The sequence below is a fragment of the Molossus molossus genome, unplaced genomic scaffold, assembly GCF_014108415.1.
Source record: "Molossus molossus isolate mMolMol1 unplaced genomic scaffold, mMolMol1.p scaffold_m16_p_2, whole genome shotgun sequence".
NCBI lineage: Eukaryota > Metazoa > Chordata > Mammalia > Chiroptera > Molossidae > Molossus > Molossus molossus.
The window spans coordinates 91,219,744-91,246,027 of NW_023425355.1; the positions used below are offsets into that span (position 1 = coordinate 91,219,744).

Here is a 26,284-nt window from a genome sequence, read left to right on the forward strand (position 1 = left end):
CATCTTTGTTTTGTGCTGAAAGTCGCTATTGACGCCCGCGGACAGCCGGGCGAGGGGAAGTGGCAAGATGGCGGCTCCCAGGGCGGAGGCGTGGAGGAGCGCTGAGAGGGACCGTGGAGTTGGGCGCGCCTGCGCCTGACCCAGGCGCAGCCTAAGCCCGAGCCGAGCGCGCAGCGACCCCAGGCCCTCGCCGCGGGGCAGTGCGGCGGCTCCTTTAAGATCCGAAGCCAGAGGCAAAGCCGAGCGAAGGCGGGAGGGGGAGCAGTGACGTCACACGACCCCGCCCCCTCGCCCGACCGTCGCAGCCGCCATGTTTAGTTGTTACTTCTTCACACAAGATGGCGGCTCCCAGGGAGGAGGCATGAGCACCCTGCCGTTACCGCTCCTTATGCCGTACAGTTGCCACTTCAGGGCCTAACTCTGGCTCTTTGGAGCGGCTTCTGTGGGAAGGAGTCGTAAGGTGGGAAGCGAGGATCGGACGCTGCCTTGCGTTTTGTTTGCAGTGGAAGAACTGACCCAGGAGGAAGAGAACAGGGGAGAAGGGGGAGCTAATCTCAAGATGGCGGCTCCCAGGGCGGCAGGCGCAGCCTGAGCAGCAGAGGCGAACTGAGGGGAGAGGTTCAAGACCTCACAAGCCGTACGGCGCAAGCCTCCGAGCAGTCCCCGAGAACTAGAGCTCGTTCTACTGGCCTCCGGCGCGCCTCTATTCCTTACGAGTATCGAGGCTGTTTCGGGAGCGGCGGCTGCACTAAGCGCTGGGCGGGGAAGCGGGACAGTCTCAAGATGGCGGCTCCCACAATTGTGGTCTGAGAACCGGTGGGGCTGGGACAACCGCGGCGCTTGTGGCTCCTATCCACCCGCCCCGGAAGCCGGCCAGTGTAGGGGACTTGGGGGGTGTGGGAACCGGGCCGGGGCTCCGCCATTTCCGGCGGGTGAGGGCTACGACTGAGGAAGGGAGGAGAGAGAGGCGGCTCAAGATGGCGGCTCCCAGGGCCTCCCGCCCGAGCTTGTAAGCAGGAGCTCCCGGGCAAGTAGTCAGAGCGGCGAGACTCGGCGGCCTCCAGCTTCTCGAGTCTAGCGGCTCGACAGTTTCGGGACGCTCTTGAGGAGTCAGGGTGAGCGAGAAGAAGGGAAAGAACTGAAGGGAAGGAGGATAGTTAAGATGGCGGCCTCCATGGAGCCGTCCACCGCTGTGTGAGGAACTGCTTCTCCGTTAGAGCTGCCTTAGACGAAAGGGGGTGTGTGGGAGGTGTTGGGGGGCTACCTTCCCGCTTCGTGACTTTTCCCCATCAAGCCCTTTCCCGGAACAATGGCTTCGGCCGTGTCGCCCGCCAACTCGCCAGCGGTGCTCTTGCAGCCCCGCTGGAAGCGAGTGGTGGGCTGGTCGGGTCCAGTGCCCCGACCCCGTCACGGCCACCGCGCGGTGGCCATCAAGGAGCTCATCGTGGTGTTTGGCGGCGGCAACGAGGGGATAGTGGATGAACTGCACGTGTACAACACGGGTGAGTGCAAAGCCCGCTGGGTCCTCGGATCTTTCCCTCCTTCCATCTCCCTCTCCTCTCCCTTCATCTCCTCCCTCTCCCCTCACCTCTCTTTTTCCTCCTCCCCTCCCCTCCTTTCTCTCCCTGTCCTCCTATTCCTTCTCCCTCTGCACTGATTTGCTTTCTCCTCCCCTTCGCGACCCTTTGCTCTGCCCCGCTTCTCTGCTCTTTTTCCCATTCTTAACACCCCGACTCTCCTGTGTTTGAGGGGTGTTTTCATTATTGAAGAGGAACCGTCTAGTCCGGCTGGTGCGGGGGCGTCACCAGCGGTGGTGACTTCAGACATACACCGTTACCCGGGCGGGCTGGCGGATGCGTCCCTTTGGTGCAGCCAGATTCCCACCCCCTCCTTCTCTCCCTCCCTCCCTCCTTCCCTCCCCCCCTCCCTCCTCCCTCCTGCGCCTGCTCAGCTATTCATCGCTAGTGCTCGTTCGGGAGAGATGACAACTTCTAGATTACAGATGAGTTCTGTCTCGAGAAAAAGGGCAGAGTTGAGCATCCTTATCCCGATTTTGGGGGGTTGTGTGCTTGGAGGGTAATCTCTCCCAGATGGTGCAGGAGCCTTGGGGAACCACAGATCAGGCAGCATTGCTGCCTCCTCCTCTTGGTATTCACTTCTACAATGCTTTTCTTCAAATTACCGGTTTTCTTGATCCTCGGGTGTAGGAGATGAATTCCAGTGATCCCGCAGCGGGCTAGGTGGTCCCCTACCTGGGTCTCCTTTTCCTGAGAGCTTGAGGTTACCTGCCCATCTTCATACCTCCCCCCAAACCAAGGCCTAGTTCTTTCTTGGGGAGGTGCAGGATTGGATGGCAGACTGAACGCTGTGCCGTGCTCCTGTCTGTGGGTATGCTGGCCTGTGGCTAGCCTTCAGCCTTTTGCCAGGTGTCCTTGCTAGGTTTTTAGTGCTTGGCGGCATCCTCCTGCAGCCCCCTCCCCATGGTGGCCACTTGGCCTGCTTTGCACACCTCTTACCTCATTCTGAGTGGGCTGTTGAATGGCTGCTGGCCCATAGTACCTTGCCTTGCTGGTAAGGAGGGGCTTGAGGCGTTGTCACTGAGAACAGTGAGCCTGTGTCTGTTCTGTTCTGGGTGAGAGCCTGAGGGACTAAGTCGTGGGCAGGGAAAAGTCTTCCTCCCCCAGGTCCAACAGTAGTCTTTTAGGAAGCGCTCCTTTGCAGCAGCACAGAGGTGTGTTCCAATTGGACATGGCCAGGGGCCATTTTCCAGCTCTTTCCCTCATGCTATCACATCTAGCAAAACTACTTTTGCTCCAGATCCATCATTTTCCAGGGCTCTGGCAGTACCACATCCTTGAGTTTGGGCACCTCCTCCACTTCTGAGGCTGCTCTGGGGTGGAGAGCTGGCAGCCAGAGGGAGAAGTTGGTTGGAGCAGGGTTCTTGGTTGGGTGCTCTCCTCCCCCATCCCCAGAGTGCAGTTTTCTCAGAACCTTGTAGGTTGTTGCCCCCAACTGACCAAGTTGACTTTCAAAGGCTGGTGGGTCCAGTGACCCTTTGCATTCCGGGTCTCAGCACCTGTTGCCTCCAGCGAGGCTGGGGCTGGTTGGTGGCGCTCCGTGCCAGCTCAGACAGCTGTGGTGGCAGCAATTAGCCCAGTAAGGTAAGGCTGAGGGACAGGGCTGTTTTTAGAGAGGCCATTGCCCTGAGCAGAACCTCAGCTCCTTGTACCAACTTTATTCTCGCAAGGCCTGGTGCAGGCTCCTTGGCAGGGAAATACCATTTTAGAAAGTAGGGCAGGGGCCTAATTAGCATCAACTCCAAAGTCCACTTCTTCCTGGGGCCTCTGCATATTCGTTAGTTTATTACAATGAACTGGTCGCTTTGGCCTTGATTCATTCCCAGGTTGGAAGAATATGTTGTCTAGTAGCGGATAGGCAGCCCTCCAAAGGGCTGCAGCCCCAATTCCTCCAGGGTAGCACTTTGGAAACTGCTCTAATCAACTCCTTAGGTGACTTCCCAGGAGAGCGACTAGCAATCTCACTCCCTATCCTGAGTGTTTATGCTCTGTCAAGTGCAGTCAAATAATGATGCAGGGATCTCTCTGGCCTTTCCTGTAGCTGCAAGATTCTTGTATTCTTTGAAGAGATGAGGCTTGGTGTTGCCGCTCCCACCAGTGGTGGCACAGATGCCCGTCATCCTTAGCTGCTGCCTCCATATCTGCCCTCCTGCTTACCTTTGTTTTGTTTTAAATGAGGTCAGAGTATATTATCCTTAGGTCTCTTCTCTTGCACTTTTCCTTTCTATAGGATGACTGCTCAGACTTGATGATCTGGAAGCATTCCCTGTTGCTAAGATAAAAGACTCCAGGGGGCGCATTCAGGGTGTGTGCGCACATGCGCACTTCACTGGTTTTCAACGAACATGGGGTGACATGGGGATGAGGGGTGGCAGGTGTGTGAGAAAGTGCATGTCCTTCCTCTTCCACTGCGTCACCATAGCAGCTGTGGGACACTTGACTGGCCTTTGAAAGGTCTTAGGGTAGCTACTGTCCTTGACCTCGGGGAATTTTATTTCAGCCTAGCAAAGCGGATTACTCAGAGGACCTGGTGAGGGGAGGACATGGCTGGTTGCCAAACAAGTTACCGAAGGCTGGTTGGCCTCAGTGGTTCTTTAAGGTCTGCCAACTGTTTCAGTTGGAAGAAGCCTTGGAAAATATCTAGTAGAACTTCCTTGTTTTTGCTCATGAGGAAATTGGGGTCCAAGAGGGGAAGTGACAGGTCCAGGTTCACCCCGCCAGATGGTTGCGGAGAGTCTGGCAGGGGTACAGACCTTTATGGAGACTGTTAGGCTATCTTTTCCTTCACTTAACAGTCAGAGACCACCACCTTGGAAATACCTCCCTGTTCCTCTGTCTCTGTAGCTAATCAGTCACTGAATTGAGCTTGTTTCAAATCTGTCCCCCCTCCATTCTGGGCCCTCTTTTCTCACATGGCTCTTGCAGTCACTTCCTGGTTGGCCCTGTTAGTTTCATTTGTCAGGAAATCTTGTTCACTCTTCAAGGCCTGGCTCCAATGGTCACCTCATCTGAGGAGCCCCCCCAGTAATTGCCCCTGCTCAGTGCAGAGCTCTTTCAGGGCTGCTCTCCCCATCGTGGGAGGAGGGCACGACAGCTTCCCTTCTAGATGGGGAGTCTGAGTATGCGAGTTGTCTCCTCTGTGCCTCCCAGCACCCTGCACCACGTCTGCCACACAGGAAGGAAGTGCTTCAGCATGACAGAGCGAACAAAAAGGCAGCTGATGCGGCTTGACCATCTACCCACTGTGTGGGGATGGGTCTCTAGGTGGTGACGCGCAGAGGTTGACTGGGCAGCAGCAACTATAGACAATTGGCACAGCATGGAAAGGGGTGCCTGATGAAACACAGAAGCTGGGGTTTCAGTCTTGTTGAGGAAAGAGAAGGTGGGGTCGTATATTTCTGGTCATTCCATGAAGGGTCCCAGGTGCAGGTGGCCTCCTTTCCTCAAAGCCCCCTCCCAGCTGAGAGCTGTGACAAAACCAGAGCATATGAGAATGAGGACCCCTGAGATTAGGTTGCATGATGCCCCCCACTAGATGAGCTAGAGATAATATTATTAAGGGGTGACTATGAGCAGCTGTCATATTTAATAGATGGTTGTTTGTACCATCTCCGGCAGAACTGGGACTGGATGAAATGACGAGAGGCAGTTTGCAACTTCATACCAGAAACTGCACTGCCTGACAGAATGCTCGTGATGGGGGTGCAGAGGGCCCTTGCCCTGCCTGGAATCTTTTAGAATGCGATCGGGACCTCTTGGACACCATAGAATGAGCTGGTCATTGTGAGCTCTTAGGACATCCCAGTGTGATGGGAAAGTGTGAGCTGATTCCATTTGTCATGTAGTTTTGTTCCAGCCTTGATCGATGGCCTCACAATGGCCCTATAGCTATGTACAGCATCCACAAGGGTGCTCAGGTGAGAGAGGGTGGCCAGTGGCTCCCTGTGCTTGGGGCCCTGATGGGGGGCATCTAGCGATCACTTTAAGTTGGTGACAAGGTTCTTGTCTGTGTCTGTTGCTCTTTGACCTCGGGTAAGTCACTTCCCCTCCTGGGTTCTGTTCCTTTATCAATTGAGGGATGTTAGCCAAGGCAATCTCAGAGGTTTCTGTCAGCTTTTATCCCACTAACTTGGATGAGATCCCTTTCAGCGACCATTCACGGCATGAGAAGCTGTTGGCTTTTCTTGGTGTGTGTTTGCACTAGGAATGAAAGCCAGGCAGTGAGCCGGGACCTGGGTCTGGGTGCGTGCACATGGCAGCAGTACAGCATTGTACCTCTACTAAGAAAATGGCAGAGAAGGGGAGAGAAGGACTGGTGCTAGGCATCCTGAAGTCCCTATGGACTCAACTAAACCACAGAGGGAACAAACAGCCTCTTCCAAACCAACCTGTAGAGTTGGGTAGTGGGAAGTGACAGGAAGGGCTGTAACTGTCTCAGGAGGTACAGTTGTACTTTTAGATGAGGGCAGGCCTTTCAAGCAAGGTCCAACATGCACTTTGAAAGTGATAACATAGGATTTAGGTTACCCAGCATGAAGGGGGGCTGTGTCAATGACCATGCCTGGGTGGAAAGTCAGGCGAAGAGGCAGTAAGCAGCTGGAGCCTCCTAAGGCCTTCTCCGCAGGCTAGCCTAACCCCCAGTCAGATACCAGGGGGTGCTATGTTTATACCCAAATCCTAATCCTTTTGCTTGCTCATGTTGACCAAAACAGATTTAGGGGCATGGAAGCAAGCAGAGTTGTGTCTGACGCCCAGTTTGAGGTTTTTGGAAAGAATATGGCATATCCTTTAGGGGACGGGCCTTTAAATAATGTGATGAGGCCTGGCCAGTGTGGCTTAATGGATTGAGCGTCAGTCCCATGGTCTGAGAGGTCCTGGTTCAATTCCCAGTCAGGGCACATGCCTGGGTTGCAGTCTCAGTCCCCAGTAGGGGATGTGTAGGAGGCAGCTGATTAGTGTTTCTATTTTTCCCTTCCTCTCTCTCCTTTAAAAAAAATCAATAAAAACATATTTAGATAATGGGATGAGAGGGACCCCCTCAAAAGAGGAGAATGTTAGCCCCATAACTTTCATTTTTATTTTTTTATCCTCACCTGAGGACATTTTTTGATGTTTTGTTCAGATAGAGTGGGAAGGAGGGAGAGAGAAAGAAACATCGACGTGAAGGATACACATCAAGTGGTTGCCACCCACACAACCCAACCAGGGCCGGTGACAAACTGCCACCGAGGTACGTGCCCTTAGCGGGAACCGAACCCGGGTCTCTCTGGACCGCAGGCCGACACTCTAACCGCTGAGCCAAACCGGCCAGGGCAGCCCCGTAACTTTTACAGGAAGCCCTGGCACCTCGGAGTTGAATACAAGGACTCAGAAGAGAGAGCAGGTCATGAGTGTCACAGAAGGCCAAGCCAGCAGGCTCACTGCCTAGCTTCTGAGTCACCCTCTCCTTGGTGGCCTCCCCAGCCCACCCCCAGCTAGAGGTGATGGGCTCTGAAGAAGCTTCTGTGGCCGGCAGAGACTATTAGGCGCCACAGAAGCTCATGCTACTGCTGCCACCTCTGGCTTTTGAGGAGGTTAATGTGGACCATTACCTAGGAGATGCCAGCAGAGATTGTTCTTATGTGTCCTCATCCCCACCCGCAACAGGCCAGGCTGCGTTGGTTGGCTTTCTTCAGGTGCCCCGCACTTACAAGGAGGGAAGACATCAACCAGTACCAGTCACTGTTTCAGCCACTTAAAGTGCAGCCGTGGGCCCCCAGGAGGAGGAGCCACAGGGCCACTGAGAGAGTATTTTGGGTGTTACGGGTTTCTTTCTGATGACCCACCGAGCTGTAGGGGAAGGAAGTCAGTGGCCACATTCCCAGAAGCTGATAAATTATCTTGGTCAGTGACTTCCGGCTTATTAAGGCGAAGTTAATGAGAAGCAGGGTATTTGCAGGCTGTTTTGAGGTGGCCTCTGAGGTCAAGGGGCTTGGAAGATGGCTGAGATAGAGGGCTGGCACTTGAATGCTGCAAGAAGAAAGTCCTATATCCTTGGAAATAAAGGCACTGTCTTGGCCCCTCCTTTCTTGGACCATATTATGTAGGTGGTGAATTTGGAGAGTAAGAGGAGCAGAGACTCTGGTTCTAGGAGTTCCCGAGTTTTTCTGACTTCTGCTTCCGTTTGTTCACCAGCGACCAACCAGTGGTTCATCCCAGCTGTGAGAGGGGACATTCCCCCTGGATGTGCAGCCTATGGCTTTGTGTGTGACGGGACTCGCCTGCTGGTGTTTGGTGGAATGGTAGAGTATGGGAAATACAGCAATGACCTCTATGAGCTCCAGGTAATGGCCCCTGGTGTGCTCCTTACAGTTGTGGCGGAGACGTGGGATGGGGGCGGTAAGGCAAGAATGAGGTGGTGAAGGGGGCTCCTCAGTACGCTGTCCAGGACCTTCTTGCTCCAGTCAAGTACCTACTTCAGCCTGGCCAGCTCCTCCCTACATGACAAATAGCTTGGACCCAGAAGGCGGGCTCATCCCCAATTCAATCACCGAGTCTTAATTTTGCAGGCAAGTCGGTGGGAATGGAAGAGACTCAAAGCAAAGACACCCAAAAACGGGCCCCCTCCGTGTCCTCGGCTTGGGCACAGCTTCTCTCTTGTGGGCAACAAATGCTACCTGTTTGGGGGTTTGGCCAACGATAGCGAGGACCCCAAGAACAACATTCCGAGGTGAGGCTGTGTCCTCTTCATGTGGAATCCCACGTGCCAGCCAACCCCATGATGCCAAGTCCCTTTCCTTTGTGAAAGGAGAGGGTGGTACTAGATACCCTGTAATCTTTTTGGCTCTGAGGTCTCAAACCCCAAGGAGGTGTCGGGGGAAGAAGGGCCTGGCCAGGAGGTAGAAACCTCCCTTTCCTTGGGCTGGTTCCTATTCCTTAGACCCAATTTAGAGCCGGCGCTTTCTGGGGCTTCTGCTTCCTGTAGGGTTAGTGATGGTTATTTTTATTTTCCAAGGCTGGTGGCCAAGGGCCTTTCTAAAGTTTGGAGGTATTACCAAGCCGGAGGCCCTGGTATAATGCCCAGCTTTGTGTGCAAGGCAATTCAGCATGCCCTGTCCTGCTGCTCCTCTTGGACTCAAGCTCATCCTCTAGAGCTATTGGCAGCCCCTCCTTGGGGAAGAGGGTAGAAGAAGTACTTGTCCGTGTGACTGTAGTCCCCTTTGTCTCCCAAGGTATCCATGGTTTACCCATAGAAGCTGGTACATGGAGTCGGGGCTTGCCATAACTGACCTTTCTTTTTCAGGTACCTGAATGACTTATACATCCTGGAATTGCGGCCAGGCTCCGGAGTGGTAGCCTGGGACATCCCCATCACTTACGGTGTCCTGCCCCCACCGCGGGAGTCACATACTGCAGTGGTCTACACTGAAAAAGACAACAAGAAGTCCAAGCTGGTGATCTATGGAGGGATGAGTGGCTGCCGGTTGGGGGACCTCTGGACCCTGGATATTGGTAAGATGTCAGTGCAGCTTTTCCAGTAGCCTCAGAGCAAAGCTAGTCTGCTGTGCTGCCAGCATGGGGTGAGTGGGGTGGGGTTTGCAGGGAGGAGTGTCCTGCTTGGTTCCTTGTCATGGAAGGGTAAGGGCGTACTCTGTTTGGGGCTGTCATATTTGCCCCGCGCTTATGGTGGTGTTTTTAAAGAAAGAACAAGGCTGAGTTGGTCTGCCAGCTTATAGGAGAACAAGAGGAGAGGTCTAGGTCTTTCAAAAATGGAACTGTCTAGGTTAGGTAGCATTAGTCCCTGCTGATTCTTCAGTGGTCATACTGTACCAGCAGTAGTGCACACTGGTCTGTTGTAGTCAAATGGGATCTCAAGGCTGGTAGCCAGCTGGAGTGTCAGGAGTGGTAGAAAGAAGTGTGGGTTTTTGCCCTGAAGAGGGCTGAGGAAAGAAGGTGGCTGACAATATATCTTTAGATCAATTTGGGTACTGAAAAGAAACAGTTTTTTGTGAGTGAAATTCCCAGCAGCACCCTGCCTCCCAGCACTAAGTCTAGATAGTGGCAATAGTATTGGTGTGAACACATTTTGTGGAGGATAGGATGCATGGTGGCATGTCTTGTGTTCCCTGTATCTACCCCAACCCTGAGAGTAGTGCTAGCCCATAGCCGATCTTCAAAGAGAAGCCAATTGCCAGGGTGGCTAACATAGCTTGAGAAATACCAGAACCTGATCTAAGGGCCTCCTGTGGGCTAGAAGGAGGCTAGGCATGGAATTCTTGAACCTCTAGAGCCTTCCCTGAGGCCAGGGAACGTCCTTTGGGTCAGAGGGTGTGTGTCTGACCTGTGTGGGTAACCCTCCTTTCTCCATCCCTCTGTACAGAGACTCTGACATGGAATAAGCCCAGTCTCAGTGGAGTGGCACCTCTTCCTCGAAGTCTCCACTCGGCCACAACCATAGGAAACAAGTGAGTAGCTAGCCATTGCTTTTATCTTCCTAGCCCTCTCCCTGCCTTCCCTCACTACTGGCCCCAAAGGGCTCTCAGTTTTGTTCCAGCAATTCTGAGGAAGCCTCTTTCTGGCTGGGTTGGCATTCAGCAGCCCTGTGTTTTCATTACAGCCCCAGGGGACCAACAGAAGACACAGGGTAGAGGGGCACAGACTGTTCTAGATTATCCACACATAAGCAGCTGGGTGTCTTTGTCAATACCAAGGTCCTAAAGCAAATGTAAGAATGAGGGGGGCTGAAATGAACTTTAGATAAGCTAAGCAGTGGTTCCATGTAGTAGAGGTGACACAGTTCTTGGGAGGGCTGAGCCACCAAGCAGAAGAGGGCCACATTGAGAGCTTCATGCATCCTAGGGGACTCTCCCGGGGAGAGCTAGAGGATCGAGTGTATTTAGAACTTTCCAGATGGAAGAGGTGGCCTCTAGGTTGGCACCTCCTCTACAATCGTCTCCTACTCTTCCCTCCCTCGTCCCAGAATGTACGTGTTTGGTGGCTGGGTGCCTCTCGTCATGGATGACGTCAAAGTGGCCACACACGAGAAGGAATGGAAGTGTACCAACACACTGGCTTGTCTCAACCTGGGTATGGCCTCCTTGGGCTTGGAGTGGCCTATGGAGGGCTGCGGGAGGCTGGCCCTCCTCGGCCCCAAGAGCTGTGTGGGGTGTGCAGGGAGCAAAGCTTCTAAGGCCTGTGCCTCTAGAATCCATGAGAAGTAGCCACTGGTCAGAGCGCTCGGAGGGACCCTCCTCTTCATTTGTTGAATAAGCTCTTCCTACACAAGGTCCGTCACACAGAAGTACAAAAGCCTAAGGGTGCAGAGCCTCCCATTTTGCTTCTCAGAGGCAGACGCTTTGGTAGGTTCTCATCCACCCTGCAGGGACTTTTCTGTATAGACAAGCATTGCTTATAGGTTTCTTTAAAAACAAAACGGCAGCCTGCACTGCACAGCTGTACCTGTCCTTTTCCATTTATTGTGTCTCAGAGACCATCCCATTCCCACACACCAAGCGGCCTCATTCTTTTGAATTGCTATCCTGGTATTGAAAGTTGCACAGACACTGCTCCGTGAGTATTCTTGCACTGTTCTTACCCATGTGCAAGTGTGTTTGAAGGGTAAAGACCTCAAGATAGAATTGCTGCCAAAGGGATGTTGCCAAGCTGCCCTGTACCCACACAGACACCTCTAGCCGTGCCGGCACAGCGACTGTCAACCCATTTGCTCTTCACCAAGTCTGATAAGTGATTAAATCTTCCTGTGGGCCAGCCCCATGTCCCCTGCTCACCTTGAGCCCCGGCTGCCGCAGGCACTGAAATCAAACTGCCAGGCACCTATGGGTTAAGTTTGCCCCTCTTATTTTGAGCGCAGTACTTCATTTTTCTTGGATCCATTGCCTTTTCCATGACTTGCATTCCTCTTTGTCTGTCTCTTTCTATAGGCTCTTGTGTAGTTTGATGTGCAAGAGGTGAAACCTTTGGCTGTGCGTTTCAAATAGTTTTTCTAGTTTGTAGTTTGTGGTTTATCGTTTTCTTTGTTATGGTAGTTTTGACGAACAGTTTTTTTTTTTTTCCTAATATAGTACTTTTTGACAACTTTTTAGCTTTAATTCCCCATCCCTGACAGCAAAAGGCCAAAGGGCCAGTAGGGGTTGTGGGTTCCTCTGCCCTCCATGCTGACCTCTACCTCCCGCTCTCCCCAGATACCATGGCCTGGGAGACCATCCTGATGGACACACTGGAGGACAATATTCCCCGAGCCCGAGCTGGCCACTGTGCTGTAGCAATCAATACCCGCCTGTACATATGGAGTGGGCGTGATGGCTACCGAAAGGCCTGGAACAACCAGGTCTGCTGCAAGGACCTCTGGTACCTTGAAACAGGTAAGGCCAGCTGGGGGAGGCAGCCTTAGGGCCCTTCACAGTGTAGCTGAGCCTGAGGGCATAGCCTTCTGCCATGCTCACTCCTGAAGCCTCTGCCTCCCCCTTCCCACTGGCTGTGCTCTCACAGAAAAGCCACCGCCTCCGGCCCGGGTACAGCTGGTACGAGCCAACACCAACTCCCTGGAGGTGAGCTGGGGGGCAGTGGCAACCGCCGACAGTTACCTTCTGCAGCTCCAGAAATATGACATTCCTGCCACGGCTGCTACTGCCACCTCCCCCACACCCAATCCAGTCCCGTCTGTGCCTACCAACCCTCCCAAGAGCCCTGCCCCCGCAGCAGCCGCACCTGCTGTGCAGCCGCTGACCCAAGTAGGCATCACACTCCTGCCCCAGGCTGCCGCCGCGCCCCCGACCACTACCACCATCCAGGTGTTGCCGCCAGTGCCTGGAAGCTCGATTTCCGTTCCCGCTGCAGCCAGGACTCAAGGTGAGCTGGGTGCCAAGCACTTGAGGGCAGCAGCTGGCCCACCAGGAGAGTGCCTTCCTGAGTGAGGGCTGCTAAATAGGCAGCACCTGCCTGGCTGTTAGTGCGGGCTTGCATTTGAGTGCTAGTGGTGGGGTTGGGGGAGCAACTTAGTCTCACTTGAGGGTATCTGGAAGGGCCAGACATGAAACACCAGCAGTTCCTGTCTAAATGCTGAAGGACTCAACAGAGGGGCTGGGGGACTCTGTTGATGGCCACCCCCTTCACTTGTCAGGTGTCCCTGCTGTTCTCAAAGTGACTGGTCCTCAGGCTACTACAGGAACCCCGTTGGTCACCATGCGACCTACCAGCCAGGCTGGGAAAGCCCCTGTCACCGTGACCTCCCTTCCTGCAGGCGTGCGAATGGTTGTACCATCCCAGAGCGCTCAGGGGACGGTGAGGAGCCATTGTGAGACTGGGCTGTGTGGGGTGGGACTTCCCAGTGATTGATGATGCCCTTACTGGGTTAGAATCCCATCCAGCTCCAGCATCATTCATCCTGGGTCTTTCTCACTTGTGAAGTACTGATTCTGCAACCTTTCATTGCCAAGTTAATAAGAATGAACAAGTTAATGCCTCAGAAGGACCTCTCTGCCATCTGATCTCAAGGGTCTTTTAAATGTGAACTTCCACCCTGGCCGGTTTGGCTCAGCGGTTGGAGTGTCAGCCTGCGGACCAGAGAGTCCTCCTGGGTTTGGTTCCCACTAGAGGTGCTTAACAAAATAAATAGGAACTTCCTTGTTTTGAAGCCTGAGGGGTGAATCTAAAGGTGGAGAGGGTAGAGGGGGTTGGTTGGCCCAGGCCTGTGAAGAGGGAGCTGTGTCTGACTCTGGTCTTTAGAAAAGATCCAGAACTGCTGACAAACTTTTGCCTTTGGTTTACTGTGCCTGCTCAGTGATAGGAGTCTAGGTTTGGAGTCAGGAGAGCTGAGGTGCTGCTGTGAGGAGCCCTGGGCAGGAAAGAGGCTCCGTGGTAAAGTCTGTGGAGCAGACTAGGCAGCCTAGGTCCCAGTGCTCACACTCCCCGTGTCCACCATAGGTGATTGGCAGCAACCCACAGATGAGTGGGATGGCTGCGTTGGCTGCTGCAGCTGCTGCCACCCAGAAGATCCCTCCTTCCTCGGCGCCCACAGTGCTGAGTGTCCCAGCAGGCACTACCATCGTCAAAACTGTGGCTGTGACACCTGGCACTACTACCCTCCCGGCTACTGTGAAGGTTGCCTCCTCACCGGTCATGGTGAGCATTCCTCAGACCTGGTTGTGAGCCAGCAGCCTTAGGGCTAGAGGCTTTTGGACAGTGAATGGGATCTGATAGTGGTCACTTCTCCAGGGCTTCAGACCAATCACAGACGCTGTTGTTGGTCTATAGTTGTGCTTGTCATGGCTCTGAAATAAGCTTTCACCCTTAGGGCTGTGAAGCCTTAGGCTAGACCTGTGGTTGTTTAGTCAGCCAAACCAAGCTCTTCAGTCTGGGAAAAGGGAAAGGGAAGTAGTGGGGAGGTGAGCCAGAGCTATAGGCCCACCAAGACATCCCAGATAGAGGCTTCAGCTCTCTCGGTCCCACACATCACTGTCTTTCTCCTCTCCCTCCCCCAGGTGAGCAACCCGGCCACGCGTATGCTGAAGACTGCAGCTGCCCAGGTGGGGACATCTGTCTCCTCCGCTGCCAACACATCCACTCGCCCCATCATCACAGTGCACAAGTCTGGGACTGTGACCGTGGCCCAGCAAGCCCAGGTGGTGACTACAGTTGTGGGTGGGGTCACTAAGACCATCACCCTGGTGAAGAGCCCCATCTCTGTCCCAGGAGGCAGTGCTCTGGTGAGTGTCACCCTGCTGCAAATGACAGCTGTCAGGTTATGGCACTGCCCCGGGCTCATGCCAGGAGAGCCCCAGCCCAGGTCATGCTCTTGATTGGCTCCCAGGTAACTCTTTCCTCCGTCCTTTGCTTTTTAGATTTCCAATTTGGGCAAAGTGATGTCAGTGGTCCAGACCAAACCAGTTCAGACTTCCGCTGTCACAGGCCAGGCATCTACAGGCCCAGTGACTCAGATCATCCAGGTGAGCTTGTGGGTCTGAGACTCTGCGACTCAAGCAAGTAGAACTTGCATCCCTGCCTAGAGAAGATCCCTTGAGCACGTGTTGCACAGAAAGTCCTGCTGCTTGGTCCTGTCACCTACAGTCTTCAGAGTAGTCCCAGAGCTGCTTGGGCTGCAGTGGAGAGTAGCCAGTCCAGACTTTCCATCCTGCCAGTGATGCTGGTCCACCTTGCCCTCCATCTATTTGCTCTTGCAGACCAAAGGGCCCCTGCCAGCCGGGACCATCCTGAAGCTGGTGACCTCAGCAGATGGCAAGCCCACCACCATCATCACTACCACGCAAGCCAGTGGGGCTGGAAGTAAGCCCACCATCCTGGGCATCAGCAGCGTGTCCCCCAGCACCACCAAGCCTGGCACAACCACCATCATCAAGACCATCCCCATGTCAGCCATCATCACACAGGCAGGCGCCACAGGTAGGGGCAACACACTATGTTAGGAGGCCAATGCTCAACAGACATACAGACCAGGCTCTGCCATGCTTGTGGTTTCTGTTTGGTTTTTCTTCTCCACCCTCTCCTTGCTTTTAGTTCAAGGTTTGTAAGGAGGTGTCTGAGTGTGGCTTTAATTGGCACTTCGTCATTTTAAGTGAGGGGCACCAAGAGTAACCAGAAATGGGACATGGAAGCTAGCACTAGTGGAGCCTCAGAAGCCCAGCCTGAAGCCAAGCTACCCCTTCTCTCTCCTGTCTAGGTGTGACCAGTAGTCCTGGCATCAAGTCCCCCATCACCATTATCACCACCAAGGTTATGACTTCAGGAACTGGAGCACCTGCAAAAATCATCACTGCTGTTCCCAAAATTGCCACTGGCCACGGGCAGCAAGGAGTGACCCAGGTAAGGCTTGCCTGGCGCTCTCCACCCCACTGTCCAGTCCAGGACTGAGCAGGCCACATGTGTCCTGAGGGTCCTGGGAGGGGGTAGCATGGAGTCCAGCCAACCTGTGAGTGATATTAGAGGTGATTTCCTCTGGTGTTCCAGGTGGTGCTAAAAGGGGCCCCTGGACAGCCAGGCACCATCCTTCGCACTGTGCCCATGGGCGGTGTCCGCCTGGTCACCCCCGTCACTGTCTCTGCCGTCAAGCCAGCAGTTACCACATTGGTTGTGAAGGGCACCACAGGTATGTAGCCGCTTCGCATATTCATTCCTGGTCCACCACCCATAGGAGGGTTGGGGGAGGATACAGTTGCTCTCTCTGGAGCCTTTGGTTCCTACTGGGGGCACTCTAGAGTTCCCAGGGCCTCTAGCCCTGTTCAGGTTGACAAACTGCTGAAAAAGAAGTACCAGCAGCAGGTCTCATCTCCATCCTGCCTCTCCCTGCCTTTAGGCGTCACAACCCTAGGCACGATGACAGGCACCGTTTCTACCAGCCTCGCAGGAGCTGGGGGCCACAGTACCAGTGCCTCCCTGGCCACACCCATCACCACCTTGGGTACCATTGCCACCCTTTCAAGCCAGGTGATCAACCCCACTGCCATCACTGTGTCGGCTGCTCAGACCACGCTGACAGCGGCTGGCAGTCTTACCACCCCCACCATCACCATGCAGGTAGGGTGGCTGGGAGTGCATGAGGGCTGTGGGTGCATGGCTGGGAGTGCTGTGGGAAAGCATGAGCCCCAGCCTGAGGTATCTGGTCTCCCATCTGTCTGCTATTGTGTGCACCAGGTCCTTTTTCTTTCTCTTGCATGTAGCACCCATGGGACATGTTCCCTGTTGCAGAACCGTAATTCTTAGTCACTAATAGTCTGTCGTGTTGAGACATAATTCAGTTGTTTATAATTTTTGAACGCTAGGTTTTTCTTTCTTGTGATATTGTAGACGATGCGACCATTTATCTTCACATGCATATAGCATTTTTCTTCTCTTCATATGTCTTAAGCTGAATTCCTGGAATTGGTGAAGCATCTGTTGCTGGCCTTTGTGTGGTGCGGGGTCAGTGGGGTTTCTTCCCTAACCACAGCTGGCCCTACCCAGGCCCTGCCCTCATAGCCCCTTCCCAGGCCCTGTGGCCCTTGAGGCGAAGCAGTGCCTCTTCCTTGGTCCCTGAGCAAGTCAGTGTTTTGGGATCAGAGGGTAAGCAGGAGCTGAGTCCGTGGTCCCAGCTGGCGTGGGTGACACTGTAGGACATTGGGAGGGGCAAACAGATGGGAGGTTGTGGCACTAACTCATCCTGTTTGGAATCTTTCTAGCCTGTCTCCCAGCCTACCCAGGTGACTCTAATCACAGCACCCAGCGGAGTTGAGGCCCAGCCTGTACACGACCTCCCTGTGTCCATTCTGGCCTCACCTACTACAGAACAGCCCACAGCCACTGTCACCATTGCCGACTCTGGCCAGGGTGACGTGCAGCCCGGCACTGTGACATTGGTATGCTCCAACCCGCCCTGTGAGACCCACGAGACAGGCACCACCAACACGGCCACCACCACCGTCGTGGCTAACCTGGGAGGGCACCCACAGCCGACCCAAGTGCAGTTCGTCTGTGACAGGCAGGAGGCAGCTGCTTCTCTTGTGACGTCAACAGTGGGGCAGCAGAATGGCAGTGTGGTTCGTGTCTGCTCCAACCCACCGTGTGAGACCCACGAGACAGGCACCACCAACACAGCCACCACTGCCACTTCCAACATGGCTGGCCAGCAGGGCTGCTCCAACCCGCCCTGTGAGACCCATGAGACGGGCACCACCAGCACTGCCACCACTGCCATGTCAAGCATTGGTGCTGGCCAGCAGCGAGATACCCGGCACACCTATGTGGCCACCACCATTCCTGCTGTGGTCCGGGTTAGTGTGGCTGCTGGGGCACTGGAGGGAGCCCAAGGTTCTATCAAGTCTTCATGCCAAACTCGCCAGACCAGTGCAACAAGCACCACCATGACTGTGATGGCCACTGGGGCCCCGTGCTCAGACAGCCCACTCCTTGGGCCAAGTCTGGCACTGGAGGCTGGGGGGCACAGCACTGCTTTTGCGCAGTTGGCCTCTACAAGCAGCCAAGTCAGGCCCAGCGGCCCCAGCAGCAAGGACAGCCCTGTAGCAGACCTAGGTCAGTTGGTGTCCATGGGGCGCCAACTGGAGGTACATCACACCCATACAACCAACACCCCCACCACAGCCCGCTCTGCCATGGGTGCTGGGGAGCCTGGTGAGATGCGGGGAATCCCCACACCTGCATATGAGAGCTCATCTAGTGCAGCTGTGACTGTGACAGCCCTGGAGGCATTGCTGTGCTCCCCGGCCACCGTGACCCAAGTCTGCTCCAATCCACCGTGCGAGACCCACGAGACGGGCACCACCAATACGGCCACTACCTCGAACGCAGGCAATGCCCAGCGGGTCTGCTCCAACCCACCCTGCGAGACCCACGAGACGGGCACGACCCATACACCCACCACCGCCACCTCTGGTGGGAGTGCAGGCCAGCCCGAGGGGGGTCAGCAGCCCCCTGCTAGCCGCCCCTGCGAGACACACCAGACCACTTCCACCGGCACCACCATGTCAGTCAGTGTGGGTGCCCTGCTCCCTGACAGCAGCCACTCCCTCAGGACCCTGGAGTCCGGGTTGGAGGGAGCAGCACCGCCCACCATCGCTCCCCAGGCCAGTACTTCATTGCTGACTCCTTTCCCAACACAGAGGGTGTGTTCTAATCCCCCCTGTGAGACGCATGAGACAGGCACCACACACACAGCCACCACCGTCACCTCCAACATGAGCTCAAACCAAGGTGAGTGAAGGTGGCCAGCCTAATGTTTGTAGTTTTGTGGGGTTTTTTTTTTTGGTGGTACGTGCCCCTAACGGGAACTGAACCCCGAACTCTGTTCCGCAGGCCAATGCTCAACCACTGAGCCAAACTGTAGTTTTTTGGAACCCAAATCTCAAAGGGTGAGGGAAGTGGTGGCTAAAAGATTTATTTAGTCAGAACCCAATATATTCCATGGGGCTCAGTTTATTTGGGGGGCGGTCCTCATGGCAACTCTCCTCTAAGTGGCAAAGCTGGGTGGCAACCTGGGGTTCCTGCCTCACCCCAGGACCCTGCTGGCTGAATGCCTGTCACCCAGCCCTGTCTGTCCTCTCACAGATCCACCACCAGCTGCCAGTGACCAGGGAGAGGTCGAGAGCACCCAGGGTGATAGTGTGAACATCACCAGCTCCAGTGCCGTCACGACAACTGTGTCCTCCACGCTGACGCGGGCTGTAACTACTGTGACACAGTCCACGCCAGTTCCCGGCCCCTCTGTGCCGGTAAGAGCCCTGGGAAGGTTTGCTTTTGCCTCCCTGCTGCCCAGTGTACCTTTGGCCTGTGCTGTTCTGGAGTTGGACACTTGGTGTCACTCTCGTACCAGGCACAGTGTTGCTTCTAGTCCCTTTCCCGGTTATGAAAGGGCAACATCCTGGCATCACAGGGCAAGAGGCAGGGAATCCCTAGTCCTGTGGCTCCCATTCACTGTAACCTGTAGGAGTGGCAAGGCGGGTGTCTGAGTGCCCCTTTTGACTGGATTGTGAGGCTGCCTTGAGGACGGGTTAAAATTGGCCAGCAGGTCTCAAAGGTTTCTCCTCTTGCTGGACCCTTACTGCTCAGTGATCCATCACCCCTCCCCATTTAATGGGATTGTGCTGTTCCATTGAGAATGGGAATCCAGACCTGCAAGGAAAGATGAAGGGTACCTGCTTCTGGCCTCCCTCTCCTTCCCTCTGACAGGGGCTTCTCTCCCTTTCTAGAAGATCTCATCAGTGACTGAGACTACCCCAGGGGCTCTGACCACCGAAGTCCCCATCCCGGCCACGATAACAGTGACCATAGCCAACACAGAAACTTCTGACATGCCCTTCTCTGCTGTTGACATCCTGCAGCCCCCAGAGGAACTCCAGGCCTCCCCAGGGCCTCGCCAGCAGCTGCCGCCACAGCAACTCCTGCAGCCTGCCTCCACACCCCTGATGGGGGAGTCCACCGAGGTCCTGTCAGCCTCGCAGACCTCTGAGCTCCAGGCCGCTGTGGATCTGAGCAGTACAGGGGACCCAGCTTCAGGCCAGGAGTCTGCCAACTCGGCCATGGTGGCCACTGTGGTGGTCCAGCCCCCTCCGCCCACACAGTCTGAAGTAGACCAGTTGTCACTTCCCCAAGAGCTGATGGCTGAGGCACAGGCAGGAACTACCACTCTCATGGTAACAGGGCTCACTCCTGAGGAGCTGGCAGTGACTGCTGCTGCTGAAGCGGCTGCCCAGGCTGCAGCCACAGAGGAAGCCCAGGCCCTGGCCATCCAGGCTGTGCTCCAGGCCGCACAGCAGGCTGTCATGGGTAGGTGTGGGGTGGGGACGGGGGCTCAGTAGCTTACTATGCCATCTGAAGTCAAGGGCAGACGGGCCCCTTGGGAAGAGTGAGAACACAGGGTTCTGGAGCCTTCTTGCTGATGAGCAGCCAAGAGAAGAGGCCTGCTTCTTGCCAGGGTGGCACGAGTCAGATGTAATGGGGAGGATGGGGGCGCACGGCTCCTGGGCTTGGCTGGTACCCAGGAAGAAGGCAGGGCCTCTTGGTTGGGGAAGGGCAGGGTAGAGGTAGGCCAGGAAACAAAGCCGGTGGGACAGACTTTCAGGGCCTGTGTCCCTTGGAGTTGCCTGTAGGGCTAGGGGTGTGTGTGTCTTGGGAGTGACATTGGAAAGCCAGGGATGGGGCTCCACCTAGCTGGTGTCCCTCTTGAGTCGTATTTTTCTCCACTTGAGCAGGCACTGGGGAGCCCATGGACACATCTGAGGCAGCAGGAGCCGTGACACAGGCAGAGCTGGGCCACCTGTCAGCTGAGGGCCAGGAGGGTCAGGCCACCACCATCCCCATTGTGCTGACACAGCAAGAACTGGCTGCCCTGGTGCAGCAGCAGCAGCAGCTGCAGGAGGCACAGGCCCAGCAGCAGCACCACCATCTCCCTACTGAGGCCCTGGCCCCTGCTGACAGCCTCAACGACCCAACCATTGAGAGCAACTGCCTCAGTGAGCTGGCTGGGGCTGTCCCCAGCACTGTAGCCCTACTGCCCTCCACAGCCACCGAGAGTAAGCAGAGCCCTGTTTGGCCACGTGCACATTTCCTATAGTACCATCCCCAGGGAACTCGATTGAATGGGGAAGGTTTTGGGGGTTATCTGGGCCCCTTCATGCACAGACTGGGAGTAGTGTGGCCTGGTCCAAGGGAAGGGCTCCCACGCAGAAGCTGGGTCCCTAGGCTCTTTCCTACTGACACCTTCTTTCCTCTCAGGCCTGGCTCCTTCCAACACATTTGTGGCCCCCCAGCCAGTCGTGGGATCCAGTCCTGCTAAGCTGCAGGCTGCTGCTACCCTGACTGAGGTGGCCAATGGCATTGAGTCCCTAGGCGTGGTGAGTCTGATGTGATAGGGCTTTGGGGGGGGGGGGTCACTGCATCTAGACCCCAAGGGCTAAGGGCCTGATCTTACCCTCTTTCTGTCTTCCAGAAGCCAGACCTACCACCCCCACCCAGCAAAGCCCCTGTGAAGAAGGAGAATCAGTGGTTTGATGTGGGGGTTATTAAGGGCACTAATGTAATGGTGACACACTATTTCCTGCCACCAGATGACGCTGTTCCATCTGATGTAAGTGTCCCCAGGAATTGATGCCCTCAGCTGGGTGGATCCTAGCCACAAGGCAGGTACAGGGCCTTGAGACTTCTGAAGCTCCCCAGGGGTGCCCTCCATCTTGGAGCTAGCCTGAGCACAGCCAGTGCAGTGTTTTCCTCACGCACTCCCTCTTCCTGCTACCCTTGAAGCAGCAAAGAAGCCCAGTCCCAGTCCTTTTACCACGTCCACCCTTGTGAAGGGGATGTCATTGCTGCTTTCTTTCCCCTCCCCCTCCTCCACATGGACCTACATGGTCCCCAGGTTGGAAAAATGGTTCTGGCCCAAGAGCTGCCCTCTTGACAGTGGAGTTTATGTTACTTCCTTCTCTCCCTCTTGTTCTTCCTGTCTCTTTCCCCAGGATGACTCGGGCACTGTTCCAGACTACAACCAACTGAAGAAGCACGAACTGCAGCCCGGCACAGCATATAAGTTTCGTGTTGCTGGGATCAATGCCTGTGGCCGGGGGCCCTTCAGCGAGATCTCTGCCTTTAAGACATGTCTACCTGGTTTCCCAGGGGCCCCCTGTGCCATTAAAATCAGCAAAGTGAGTCTTGCCGCAGAGTGGCCCTTGGTCCCTGGCCAGTTCCCTGCCCACCTGGAGCAGGGCGGTCCTCGGCCTAATTCATACACAGTGCTGGGCTAGGTGGGGTGACTCAGGAGGGTCCCCAAGATGTAGGCAGTCAACCAGGTCTGGGGTGAAGCTGCTGCTTCTGGCACTGTCACCAGTTGCTGAGGTGACAAGGGCAAGTTCCTTTCTGTTCCCTGGCCTCATTCTCCCCCTCTGTAACATGGCAGCTAATGTTCAGTGAGTGTTCACTACATATCATGTAGAACATGTTTCTTTTTTTTAATTCTTAGAACATCCTGAGGTCTGGGACCTGTTAGCTCCATTTTCCCATTAAGGAACCTGAAGCCCCAAGAGGCTGACAAATCATTAGGCATCAAATTGGGTATAGGAGGGCTGTGTTTTGAGTCCCCGTTCATTTTATTTACTTATTTTTTTATATGTTTTAATTCATTTTTTTAGAGAGAAAGGAAGGGAGAGAGAGAAATAGAAACATGAATGTGAGAGAAATATCTATTGGCTGCCTCCTGCACACCCCCTACTGGGGATCAAGCCTGCAAGCGGGCATGTGCCCTGATAGGGAATCGAACTGGGACCTCTCAGTCCATGGTACAATGCTCAGTCCACTGAGCCACACCAGCTGGGCTTGTTTATTTACTTATTGTTAATCCTCACCCGAGGATATTTTTCATTGGTTTTTAGACAGAGTGGAAGGGGTGGGGGTGGGGAGAGAGAGAGAGAGAGAACATTGATGTGAGAGAGACACCTATTGGTTGCCTCCTGCATGACCTGACCAGGGTTGGTCAAACCTGCAACCCTTCAGTCCATGGGCCAATGCTCTAACCACTGAGTCTCCGTTCATTTTATTTAAGTTATATGAGGCTGCCTTCCAAATGGAGGCAGATGAGGCCATCTCTTTGGAGGTCCTTGAACTCTGCTGTGAAGTAGGTCTGTTGTGTTAGGAGTAGTGAAGTATGAGTAGTCAGCTCGGGGTTGTGAAGCAGTCTAGCACAGGCAGGGTGAGATAGTCACAAAGACTGAAGACAGCATAGCTTGACCTCTGCCTCCTTGGTTCTAGAGTCCAGATGGTGCTCACCTCACCTGGGAGCCGCCCTCTGTGACCTCCGGGAAGATCGTTGAGTACTCGGTGTACCTGGCTATCCAGAGCTCACAGGCCAGCGGTGAGCCCAAGAGCTCAACCCCAGCCCAGCTGGCCTTCATGCGGGTGTACTGTGGGCCCAGCCCCTCCTGCCTTGTGCAGTCCTCCAGCCTCTCCAACGCCCACATCGACTATACCACCAAGCCTGCCATTATCTTCCGCATTGCTGCCCGCAACGAGAAGGGCTACGGCCCAGCCACCCAAGTGAGGTGGTTGCAAGGTGGGTGTCATTCGTAAGGCTCTGTGGGCTGTTTCTGGGGAGGAGTGGGTTGGGGAGTGGAAGCCCCTGGCAAGCATCCAGGTGGGCAGGGTGACCTAGCTCCAAGCTGGGCTTTGGAGCTTTATAATCCGGGGGTACGGTGATGGCCTGAGGTGCTATGGAGGTGTCTTCAGGACACCTTGCCTCATCTGGAGGTACAGGAAAAACTTCCCTGAGGTGTTTGAGGTGAGATGAGGTAGAGAAGACTAGAAGAGCCTGAAGTAGGCACGCAGTGAGGCTGGAGCAAGGGATGGGGTGGGGAGTGGAGGTCCCAGGCTGCCCTGTCACGTTTTGAGACAGCTCTCACAAGGCTGACCAGGGAGGACAGTGAGAGCCTCTAACCTGAGTCCAGGGCCACCTTGAGGGATGGCCCAGAGGTGGCCAGGACCATGGGGAGTATACCCACCGGAGGGGCCGTCATATTCAGCAGGCCAGCTACCTGATCATGCTGCAGGGTTGAGAGGCTGGGGGTGAGGGAGTGGGTGCAGATATGTCCACCTGGGGACTGCTGTGTTGCTGAAGTTATCTGACTACTCCCTTTCTCCTTTCAGAAACCAGTAAAGATAGCCCTGGCACCAAGCCAGCCAACAAGCGGCCCATGTCCTCTCCGGAAATGTAAGCAGGAAGTCCCTTTTGGGAACCTTTTGAGATTGAGAGTGGGTGGCTCCTGGGAGGAAGGATCAGTGGCAGTGGTAGAGGGTCCACTTCTTAAATGATTTGGAGGGCTTAATTGGGTATGAAACGCCACTGGGTACCAACCAGAAACCTACAGCAAGTCCGACAGTGTTGTCAGGAGCCACGCTAACACTCTCTTTTCCTTCCATCTTCCCAGGAAAGCCGCTCCAAAGAAATCTAAGGCAGATGGCCAGTGAGAGGCAGCTGGCTTGCACCTGGATTCCTCTCCTGACCCCCCCTCTGCTTCAGGAACATCACCCACCAGGGCCCTGCCGGCCCATCCCACTCACCCAGCGCTCACATTTTACCCTCCTAAGCTACTGGCCACCGTTCATTCTCTCTCCTTTTCTCTGTTTTTAAAATAATCTCAAGAAAGCACATTTTACCATTGCTGTTGGGAGGAAGCAGAGGCAGGCCTGGAAGAACAGTGAGCAAGTGAGAGCAGTGTACCTGCTCCTTCCTCTCCGGCCTTCCACTGGGGGGCTGAGTGAGCCCGAGCCCGAGTCCAGAGGCCCAGAGGCCCAGAGGGAGAGAAACAGAAACTTAAAGCAAAGATGCGAAAGCAGTGGAGGCCTACATCTCTGTAGCCTGCGAGCTTCCTGCTGGGTATCACCCTTAGCTCGAGGAAGCAGCCAAGGGGCAGGGGACCTGGAAGCCAGGGAACAGCACCCCTCCTCAGTCCCCCTACCCCGCTTCTGCTCCAAGAAGCAAGAGAGGCTTTGTGTGGGGTGCCCTGTGCTGGGCGTGTGTGTCTGATTTTATTTTATTTTGTTCCCTTTGCATTTCCTGCCACCTAACAGCCCACCCTCGACTTATCCAACACATCTCTGCCCGTGATCTCACGGGAAGCTTACACATTTTCTCAGAGGCCTTTTTATCTACCCCACCTCTTATTTCCCATTTAAAACATAGAAGAAAGAAAGAGAAAGGGGGAGAAGGGGCCCCATGGTGGCCTGAGCAGTGTTCTGTGAAAACCTGACTCCCAATGGGGCATATAGGAGCTCCCCCCCCCAGCCTGGCTTTGGCCCCCATGGGTCGAAGCTAGGGGCCACATCACCAACTGCTGCATTTGTTGTATTTTTTTAAGTTGAAGTTAACATTTTTATTGTAATTTTAGCCTTAGCGTGTGGGGTTTTGTCCCTTTTTTTTGTTGTTAGCTGTGTACAGAATGTGTATCTTTTTTTTTTTTTTTAACTTTTCTCTCCTAGGCTAAGCCTTGGCAGGGATCTTTCTGGAGGAAAAGCTAGGGGCAGCCAGGGCAGGAGAGGCATGGAACCTCTCCTGTGGACCTGGTGTTTTCTGCCCAGCTCAATTTTCTCTTGCTGGCCCCTGCCCTCTGCCCCTCTGCCTTTCCCAGGGCCTCTGAGACAAAGGAGGGGTGAGCTGTCAAACTTAACTCCCCATGGGCAAGTGCTCCACAATCACACCACAGGACTGAACTCAAGTCTGCAGGAGCCTCAAGTCAGGTTTTTGAGGAGGACAGCCCAGAGGCCAAGGCCGGTGATCCTCCCGGTCCTGGGTTCACAGCACTCTCCACCCCCTTCCCCCAAGCTCCCTCCTTGGCATAGCTGGCTTAGAGTATCTGACACCCTCAATTACTGCTTCCTGCAGCCACTCCCTCTCTGCAAGCAAACTTGTAAGGAAAAGGGTGGAGTGAGGCATGAAGGGAACTAGTTTTCAGAGGGTCTGAGAGGGCAGATGTGGCTTCACCCAGGAGGGAGCCTGGGGAAGGGGTGGGCTAAAAGCATTGGCCACCCGGCCTATGAATGTGTAGTGTCCCTAGGCTGTGCGGTCCTAGAGCCAGATAGGCTTAGGGCTCCGGAGTGGTTAATGAACCAGCTTTCTGCCCCACACCCAAGCTTTAGACAAGGAGCGGGGCTTGCAAGGTCACACAAGATTTAAGATGAGCAGCCCATCTTTTCAGGCACCTGTCCCCCCATCCCAGTCTCTGCCCTGGAGACCAGCTGTGGCTGCCACCCCTTCCCCTTCCACCGCCTGGCTCCTTGTGGGGCCTCTGGTTTGTTGTATTATAGTATATTTCGCTGTGGAAAATGTCATGTTTAGTCACCTTGGAGCCCACTCGCCTGGTCCCATTGTGTCCCTGTCCCTGTCCCAAGCACCCTTTGATTTCTCTCGTTTCTGAGAACAGTACACCCGTTCAACTATTGTAGAGTAATCCCCGTGACTCAATATTACCATAGTGCAATGTCGTTTTGTGCTATTTTGAACAATTAAGACTTTTTTTGAAATAACCACCTGCTGTCTCACTGTGTCTGGAACTCCCATGGGAGGGGACTGGAGGTGTGGAGCTGAGGCTCCCAAACTCATCAAGTCCCCAAGAGAGCCACTTGCTGGGCCTATGAGTGGGACTCTGCTTTTCATCAATCAGCTCACAAGTTTCAAGGTTCCACCATGGCCCATAACTTTGGATAGGACTACACTGTCACAGCAGAAC

At 54.7% G+C, this 26,284-nt stretch overlaps 2 protein-coding genes across 4 annotated transcripts in view; one reads left to right on the top strand and one right to left on the bottom strand.

Moving 5' to 3' along the window:
• TMEM187 (transmembrane protein 187) overlaps window positions 1-26,284 on the bottom strand; it is a 33,663-nt gene that overhangs the window by 6,371 nt on the left and 1,008 nt on the right. The gene's annotated exons all lie outside the window — the stretch shown is intronic.
• Window positions 239-26,059, top strand: HCFC1 (host cell factor C1). Of its 3 annotated transcripts, none has more exons than XM_036270280.1 (26): window positions 239-1,502; window positions 7,752-7,900; window positions 8,126-8,286; window positions 8,860-9,068; window positions 9,937-10,021; window positions 10,537-10,643; window positions 11,759-11,938; window positions 12,066-12,425; window positions 12,697-12,857; window positions 13,500-13,697; window positions 14,057-14,281; window positions 14,417-14,521; window positions 14,756-14,975; window positions 15,253-15,395; window positions 15,540-15,678; window positions 15,886-16,106; window positions 16,748-18,275; window positions 18,630-18,793; window positions 19,271-19,847; window positions 20,270-20,593; window positions 20,796-20,914; window positions 21,010-21,147; window positions 21,530-21,715; window positions 22,815-23,115; window positions 23,706-23,769; window positions 23,987-26,059. In XM_036270280.1, exons 1-26 carry the CDS (start codon window positions 1,310-1,312, stop codon window positions 24,024-24,026), a joined length of 6,297 nt encoding a protein of 2,098 aa, XP_036126173.1. In that variant the 5' UTR covers window positions 239-1,309; the 3' UTR covers window positions 24,027-26,059. The 3 variants fall into 3 exon arrangements, with proteins under 3 accessions (XP_036126173.1, XP_036126174.1, XP_036126175.1); XM_036270281.1 differs by having other exon boundaries at window positions 20,273-20,593; XM_036270282.1 differs by having other exon boundaries at window positions 19,403-19,847; window positions 20,273-20,593.